The sequence below is a fragment of the Ascaphus truei genome, chromosome 13 (assembly GCF_040206685.1).
Source record: "Ascaphus truei isolate aAscTru1 chromosome 13, aAscTru1.hap1, whole genome shotgun sequence".
Taxonomy (NCBI): domain Eukaryota; kingdom Metazoa; phylum Chordata; class Amphibia; order Anura; family Ascaphidae; genus Ascaphus; species Ascaphus truei.
Window position 1 is genome coordinate 21,253,717 of NC_134495.1, and position 9,123 is coordinate 21,262,839.

A 9,123-nucleotide genomic window follows, 5' to 3' on the forward strand; every position below is an offset into this window, starting at 1 on the left:
TATGCCCTCCCCCAATGGTCTTTTATTGTTAAAAAGTGTTTCTGTTGTTATCTGCACAATAACTATTTGGGTAAAACACACATGTCGTTTCACAGGCGAGACTAAAAATGCCCTAATAAATGCAATTCCATCTAAAAATGTGTATTCTGACCATGTGCTACAATAACCAAAGCACTAAAAAGTGAGCTGGAGCTGATTGGGTGCCTGAGTGAGAACTGCACAATCAGGACTGGCTAAGTAATATGGGGCCAGGCGGCTACAACTGTCAATTATAGACGTTCAAAAATAGCTTGCTGGAGTTTTACTGAATTTGGCAGAGAGATACTGTAGGAACAACGGGCTTTCTTTACAGGTCTGTTCCTTGAAGGAGAGGCAGGTCTGTTCTTTGGTTCCGAGGGTATTTTAAGGTGAAAAATCAACTTCCAAACATGCACAGATGTGTTCTCCTGAACATAACCTCTTAATTATAAACCTTTTTTTGTTAGCTAGCTAATTTTACAATATGATAGCCTTGTGCTACCAATTAGAAATTACACGCACCTTTTTCTTTAAATGGTTCAACATTTACACTAACTAGTTCAAAAAAAGCCAAGTTAGGATTCTTAGCTACCAATAAAATACATGCTGTGTATACCATGTGCCAGTCAGAAGTCTTCGCTACCAATAATAATACATATACCACCCATGTCCAAACCGCCTATATGTTTTAAAAGGGTGAAAAAAAAACGAAATATTAACCAAATGAAACCAAGCATAATCATGGAATAGCAAAGGTTAATTCCCTTTTGTCTGCTTGGCAGAGCCTTGGGATGTGCTTCACCCAGTGGGCATATACATGTAGGTGAGCTATTACTATGTAGCCTGTCCTGTCCGACAGACACCAAGGAACTTTGCATTATGCTTATTTGCAGCTCCAATGATGTTTCACGGAAAACTGTTGCTTTTACAGAAAAGATCTGTACGTCAAACTCCACGTAGAGCATACATCAATGTACCCCTGCTTGTATTAGTAAGCCATGCGGGGAATAGCTATATGGAGCAATAAGGGGAAAGTTCGCACAATACTCATTCGTGTGTTTTTTCTCAACTTTGTCTGCGTCGATAATCCCGCCACGGCTTCTGATTAAATCTACGCTACAGGATGAAATTGTATGTCACTCGTTAATTGAGTGTACTTAATGCTGAAACCCCAAAGTTATTACAAACAATGCAAACGATGCAGTAGCTCGCAAGCAATTTTTTAAAATGTAGCCTCTAGAAACTGGCAAGAGACACAAAGACCCATAGGAGAGTTAAGGGAATCACGAGAGAATTATTTCACCCTTTCGCCTCTGAACTGCATTGCTCACATCTCTATCAGAAAAGGGGGTAAACAGTCAAAGGTCAAATGCAACAGTTATCCAAAAATGCTTGTAACACAGGGAAAAGCCACTTGTTGTGTGGTAGCCAGCAGGAACCCCATAGATATTTTGTTAAAACCAACATTGAAGGGGTACACCGGGCTTGTTTTTCCTTGCACCTGGATGCTGCTCTGAGGCGGTAACCTAACTACTAGGGGAAATGTAAAGAAATGAGATTAACATAGGCTAGTTGGCACAGAGTGGGACTGACAGGCGCCATGACAGCTGGCCCCACGGTAGAACACAGTATTGTCTTTTTTAGGAATTCCTCCTTGGCTTGATCCTTGGCTCCCCGCCTACTCCTCACAAATTCCATCCTATTTCTGTCACTTCCCCCTGATAGAGGCGCATGGACTGATTGTTTAACCTCTTCACTGCCGCGGGAGCCTGCAGCACACAGAAAGCAATGCGTTTCCAGCCTCTCAGAGCAAATGGGGTTAAATCCCTTAATTGCTGCAAAGGATCAGTCACACCTTGTACTGCCCAATAATGAGCCTCTTTTCTCTTTGAATGGAGGGGTAATGACCTAATGCGTGTGCCTAAAGATTCAATGTACAGTGCAAACTGCAGTTTGGTACAGAGGAGGACAGGAACTCCAATATTACAAAAGTGACATTTGTTCCGACATTTCACACGGACGCGGACACACGCGGACACGGACACGCGGACACACCCACACACACACACAACCTATAAAATGGTTCTTCACAAGTGTAATCACATGTGCAGAGTTTTCCAAACCTGAAAGATCTGCTTTATGTGCACAACTTTCTTCTGGAAATACGCAAAGACATCTTTACAGTACAGTTTGTAAAGCTCTGTAAAACGACACACAGCTTTTGGTGTTCACTCTTTTGCATATATCCCAATACAAGAGAGCAACCTAATGTTAAGTTTCACGCATGTTCCAGTGCTTCTTGAAACGCGTTAGTTACTTACCATACCTTGCCAATGTTGTCACACTGTAATTAAATTGTTTTTAACTTACAGTATTGTAGCCCTCATCCTTTTGCTGCTGTGCTCTGTTTCGTTTTTTGTCTTTTGGATTCTTGCATAAGTATGTGTATACATGTATATATACACAAGTGTGTGTGTGTGTGTGTGTGTGCGTGTGCATATATTTGAAAACGAGAGGTAACTCAATGTATTACTTCTTGGTAAAACATTTTTATAAAAACAAAAAACAACCAGCTTCACACTGAAGATGCCCATTACGGCTGAAACATGTCTGTAAATGGTTTCTCTGGCTTTGCATCTGATTCCCATGCTGTGCTTTAAAGCTGTGTTAACAGCGAGCATTAGCTTATATGGGCTCCATGTAACAATGGTTTTTCAGACAAAAGGTGACACATTGTGTGCTCATTTGCATGTCATTTCCCAGAATCCCTTGCTGCAGTGGAAGCACTGTATGCTGGGGATAATGGTGCAAGGCAGGGTTGCAGACCTGCCTAAGACATGTGAATGTGCTCACAAGTGATCTTTTTATTTGATATATAGACATATAGATATATACACAGACACATCTTTGAGGTTGTAGACCCCTGGACTAGGATCTCCCACTTCAGAGGCCAATGCATACTGAACCATCAGCTCTTTGATTTGAGTCAGTGTGGTGTTCCTTATTTGCATCTCTTGTGGTGTTCTACCTCAGCTCAACAAGTAAATGCTTCGCTGCTAGCGATCATTATAATGCTAGATCAATGCCTTATCAGTGTCAGAAGAACCTGCAGTGCATCTCAACCTCCTTAACATTTGCTACACCCAGCTACCAACTCATTTTCTAATGGCTGTAAAAACTGCATAACATAGCAGCTGGTCCCAGGCAGCAAAGGGTAAAAAAAACAAAAAAAAACCCAGATAATGTTTTTTGTTCTAGATCTATATTTTTCTATAGTGCATACAGAATACATCTTTCTGTTTTGTTGTGGAATAAGCCGCTGAACATCCAGTAAAGTGTCTGAAGTTTTACAGATTATCTGTATGCAAACAATGCTACAAAAATGTATGCTTCGGATTTAGATCAGTGATGCTGTCCACAATAAGAAGAAATACATATAATAACGAGAATTAGCTATACTTTCCGAAAGGTGTACATTGAAAATGATGGCTTGAGGGACAGAATCAGCATTAACAGGGTTTGCAGTGTATTGCTCTCAATGCTTTACAGACTCATTTGGAGTTAGAGGACCATGAAGATATTTGTTTGCCTCCATAAACAGCTCCAATTATTTGACTGCTTCAATTCCTTATATCTCAAAGATGAAAATTTGTTGTCCATGGATGGGCATGGATGGACAAACGTTGGTTTCCAAAAGTGTCCCTCTTCATTTGTTTCACATAAGGCCGCAGACTCTATCCCTCTCCAGCTGTCCTCCAGGAATCTGTCACTGTCAGTCACTACTTCTACGCTCTGGGGGCTGGGTGATCTTGGGGACTCAAGTTAACAACTTGCCTTTTATGGCAAGGCAGGGCACAGAGACAAGACACTCCCCCCACGTAAACCAGGAATCCAGGATGGGTGGCAGGGGCTGGCCCTGACAGGGCCAAATATGGAAAAGCACATGGGGGACACCTTCAACTGCAGAGCATTCCTAAACTAGGGAAGGGGACAGATAGGCAGGGGGAGGAGGGGTGGAGGAGAGAGGCTGGCAATGAATATATAAAGCCCTCTTACACAGCTTGGAGTTGTAGCAGTAGCATATAGTACCTGCCCTTGCAGCCAGCAAGTCAAGAGTTCCCTGATCCTTCCAAGCAATCATGTGTGACGATGAGGAAACCACCGCTCTGGTCTGTGACAACGGCTCTGGTCTGGTGAAAGCTGGGTTCGCAGGAGATGATGCTCCAAGGGCTGTGTTCCCCTCCATCGTGGGCCGCCCCCGTCACCAGGGTGTCATGGTAGGCATGGGCCAGAAGGACTCCTACGTTGGGGATGAAGCCCAGAGCAAGAGAGGTATCCTGACCCTGAAGTACCCCATTGAGCATGGCATCATCACCAACTGGGATGACATGGAGAAGATCTGGCATCACACCTTCTACAATGAGCTGCGTGTGGCCCCTGAAGAGCACCCAACCCTGCTCACTGAGGCACCACTGAACCCAAAAGCTAACAGGGAGAAGATGACCCAGATCATGTTTGAGACCTTTAATGTCCCAGCAATGTATGTCGCTATCCAGGCTGTGCTATCCCTCTACGCCTCTGGCCGTACCACTGGTATTGTGCTGGACTCTGGAGATGGTGTCACCCACAATGTCCCCATCTATGAAGGCTACGCCTTGCCCCACGCCATCATGCGTCTGGACCTGGCTGGTCGTGACCTGACCGACTACCTTATGAAGATCCTAACTGAGCGTGGCTACTCCTTCGTCACCACAGCTGAGAGGGAAATTGTGCGTGACATCAAGGAGAAGTTGTGCTACGTTGCCCTGGACTTTGAGAATGAGATGGCCACTGCTGCCTCTTCTTCCTCCCTGGAGAAGAGTTATGAGCTGCCCGACGGCCAGGTCATCACCATTGGCAATGAGCGTTTCCGCTGCCCTGAGACCCTTTTCCAGCCTTCCTTCATTGGCATGGAGTCTGCTGGTATCCATGAGACCACCTACAACAGCATCATGAAGTGCGACATTGACATTCGCAAGGACCTCTACGCCAACAACGTCCTCTCTGGTGGTACCACCATGTACCCAGGTATTGCTGACCGTATGCAGAAGGAAATCACTGCCCTAGCCCCCAGCACCATGAAGATCAAGATCATCGCCCCACCTGAGCGCAAGTACTCCGTCTGGATTGGAGGCTCCATCCTGGCTTCTCTCTCCACCTTCCAGCAGATGTGGATCACCAAGCAGGAATATGATGAGGCAGGACCTTCCATTGTCCACCGCAAATGCTTTTAAACATATGGTTATATGGTGCGTTTTATTTCCTCTTCGTGCATGGGTATCCCTGCACCCTGAGAAATGATGTATGACATGGACTGGCCTTATAATGAAGACCTGGATTATGCTGAGATTTAATGGGACAGCGGTGACATCAGTGAGGTGTATTTCACCTCTCTGATGTCACCGCTATCTACGATTACAATCTCGTCCCTCCTTCTACTAAATTCTCTCACCCCACAAATGAATTCGGAAAGGAGTTGGGACAGAAACTCAAAGGGATCATGGAAGGTGAAATACAAAACTACACTATTGAGAAAACACATTTATGAACCCATTCACTGCTGGAGACACCTGCTAACCTCCAACCCAATTTGTGGTAATGAGGTAATCAGGGTTAATGTTAAGTGTGTTAACAATGGGCTTTATGACACATATGTACATTGAACCTTGTGGAATAATGCTCATTCCAATACCTGCAAAAATATCCATCTCCTTGATGTAATCACACAAACTGCTGCTACTGTATGTTACATGAAACCTAATTAAAGATCTTGACAAAGATTATTTATTAAAATTACTAGAGTGTTTTTTACATCACGGTTGATAGGACAACAGAATGAAACGTGTAGATTTAGCCTTGCTACGTACAGTCGGCACAGTTCCAATTCTGCTGATTCAAAAGGACATCAAAATAAAAGGTTTTGCAATCATTTTATGTCTGCTTATTCCTTTGTGTTTTTGTAGTTAAGGTTATAAAGAGGTTTCTATAACGGGTGTGTCTGAAGATGTACGCTTAATGTATTATTTTGGTCCTCAAAACATTGCAAAAATACTTGATCCATAAAGTCAAACAGCATTTAATGGGTTGGGTTACCAGTAGCCCATAAACCCACATCTTATAGCCAGATTTCCTGAGCTTCACTTATTGAAGTGCACCCACAAGCCACCAAAACACCTACAGAAAATACACACGGTAAACATGTAGCCATATTAATTTCTAAAATAAAGCAGTTTCAGCAACAAAGTATGCAAATAACGCTACAAGGAAGGGGCGATCATTTGGCCTGGGTTAGGCCATGCACTGCAGGGGTCACAAGCAGAGGTGGCCTTAAACAGGGCTACAGGGATCCAGCAATGAAAGTGTTAAACAAGGCTCCTACGTGCTCAAGTAGGGAAGAGGTTAAGTGAAAGGTCTACAGTTCTCTGCAAATCTCTTAAGCAGGGAAGGTTTAAACACTGTTCTGAAGATCCCTTCTCTGGCAGAGAATGGGTTACACCGGGGGCTCTCAACTGCAGTCCTCAAGACCCCCTTCCACTCTCCCCAACAGGACAGGCCTTCAGGATATCTCTGCTTCAGCACAGGTGGTTCAATCAGTGGCTCAGTCTTTGAGTGAGCCACTTATAAAGCCACCTGTGCTGAAGCAGGGATATCCTGAAAACTTGACCTTAGGGAGGTAGGGGGGGGGGGGGGGAGTCTTGAGGACTGCAGCTGAGAACCCCTGGGTTACACAACGCTCACACTAGCTCTGCTCAGTTTGAATAATATAGGGGGGCAAACATGTCACCAGAGTCTTGCTGCATTGCTTTAACAGTTCTCTAAATGACAACAGCAGGATTACCCCCTTGTGAGGCTCTCTCTCCTTTTTTTTCTTCTTTTTTTTGCTGCTGCATCAAATTTGTCACAGCTGCTGTTCTAAACGTTTTCTTCCCGATCATCTGAGCTTGCTGTATTCCACCGGGAGAGAGAAATATCCACTGACTCCCGCTTCAGTCTCTCCCTGCCTGTTCACATCACTCACTACATTAATACCTTGAAGAGGGACCTTCTGCAGAACCCTCACTGCTGAAAGCTGGGGTGATAAACACTGCTCAATATCTATATAAATTAATCATGTTTAGGTCATATAAACATGGTGCACAGAGCTGAGCGATATTGGTTTATCCTGAGAGGTTCCTCTGGGTTTTACTAGTACATATTGCTAAGCTGCAAGATATAGGCCTCTGATCAGCAATTCCCTATGGTGTATAAGAACTACTCATTGTGACATGAATTTAGCTACCTTTATGTACACTGTCAATACATACTGTATTGCTGTACGCAGAAATGCACACCACAGAATGTACACATGCAATGAGCCACTGCACCAAAGAGCACACAATCGAAGGATTGAGGTCTCGGGCAAAGCGAGATGACTTCGAGAAGGTCATGAGGGAACGATAATGGGATTCAAACCAGGTTCTTACACTTCAATACTATTTTCTTTACCAATAAGCCTCTACTCTCTATCACTACACACAGCACTGAGCGGTGAGATATTCATGTGACCTCTATGCTGCCTCTCTTTGTTATAGAGCTGGGAAGCGTAGAATGCTGAGCTGTGAGATCCACGTTTGACCTTCTCTGCAACACCTTTGAGACTGTCAGTGAGTGCAGTATGGGACGCAGCATTCCTATAAACCATTATGAGGGGGGAACCCAGCTCACGAGCACAGTCCAAGACTACAGGCAGGCAGCAGGCAAAACTGGTATTGTGCTTTGCCATTTCCTTAAACCCGTCTAATGAAAGGGGGTGGGGGGGGTGAAGTGAAGTCACTTCTGAAGACTGTGTCCTCACTGCAACAGGGGCCACAGTTACTCTGAGCACCATATTACTCTGCAAGGAATCGCTGCTCATTTTTCGCTCACAGAAAAGTGGTAGCATTGCGGGGTGATGCAGGCTCCTATTGGCAGCAAAGGGCTTTGGTAAAACCGTAAGGCGTCAGCCTTATGTATAAGCACCACGTCCAGTTGGGTTACCAATATGAAAAGTTATTCTGTCCGCTTCAAAAGGTCTGTTTCTCTTATGGTCCCCATCTATAAGCTGCAGGGATTGACACACTGTGTGGATCAGCGTGGTCCATTTCCCTCAACGATGGCCAATCATTAATCAAGGATCAAATAGGATCTGAGGTTTTATAGCATATAGGAAAATGAACCAAGTGCTTATCGGATGTCAAATTATATGACTGCGCTTATAGTGCCGGCGACGCGAACGTCGCTTCAAAACAAATGCATTGTCGCCGTCGTCGGCGATTATAGTGCACGCGACGGAGCCACGTAGCGACAGTGCTACCAAAAATCTGGTAGCCACTGATATTTGATTTTTTCGGCGCCAGTCTCCCCTTGCGGTTAATCAGGAGCTTCTCCGTCCCTCTGCCTTCCCCCTTTATGACATTGCAGGCCTTGCAGCCAGCGACGTCGCCTACATTTGAAATATAACTATCGCAATGGCGACGTCATCGGTCGGGTCGGGCCTTAGGAGCAGAACCCCATTCATTTTAGCTGCAGGGACCCCCTGCTTCCGGGATGTACTTGACTCCATGGCTGCCACGCCAGGGTTCACTATATGGCCGCTATCAAAGCTCACGGGCCCTGCAGGCCAATAGGTAGCAGTGAAATAATGCGCTGCGGCTTCCTATTGGCCCACGTGACATCGGGTTTTAAAAAGCAGGAGATACTGGCAACCCATTCAAAAACACAAGGCAATGGTATGAGTAAGGCCGAGCGTGTTTCTAATAGACACAGATCAGCAGCGATACAGCAAAGGAATCGAATCAGCGGTTCGCTTTCTAATAACTGGATCCACCGACACCACAAATCTAAATATTTGATAAATACTTTCAGAGGGAAAAGAAGGAAAAGTCTATGTATTATTAAAGGCAGGCTGGGGATGTAGCAATGTCACAAGCACCTCCGCTATGAACAGGTGCCTCATAAAACATTCACACTGCTGGAATGGCTTTGTGCTTCAATTATACATGACTGCATGCAGGCTGCAGAGCACCGAAACAGGCGCACACGCAGGCA

General features: G+C 44.8%; 1 protein-coding gene across 1 annotated transcript; it reads left to right on the forward strand.

Moving 5' to 3' along the window:
- Positions 1-4,072: 4,072 nt before the first annotated feature.
- LOC142465008 (actin, alpha cardiac muscle 2) lies at positions 4,073-5,986 on the forward strand. The gene has a single exon (XM_075568833.1). The coding sequence runs from the start codon at positions 4,158-4,160 to the stop codon at positions 5,289-5,291; it is 1,134 nt and encodes a 377-aa protein (XP_075424948.1). The 5' UTR covers positions 4,073-4,157; the 3' UTR covers positions 5,292-5,986.
- Positions 5,987-9,123: the final 3,137 nt, after the last annotated feature.

What these genes read in the sequence shown, in the direction of transcription:
- LOC142465008 (XM_075568833.1), top strand. Translation starts at nt 4,158, where the DNA reads ATGTGTGACGATGAGGAAACCACCGCTCTGGTCTGTGACAACGGCTCT.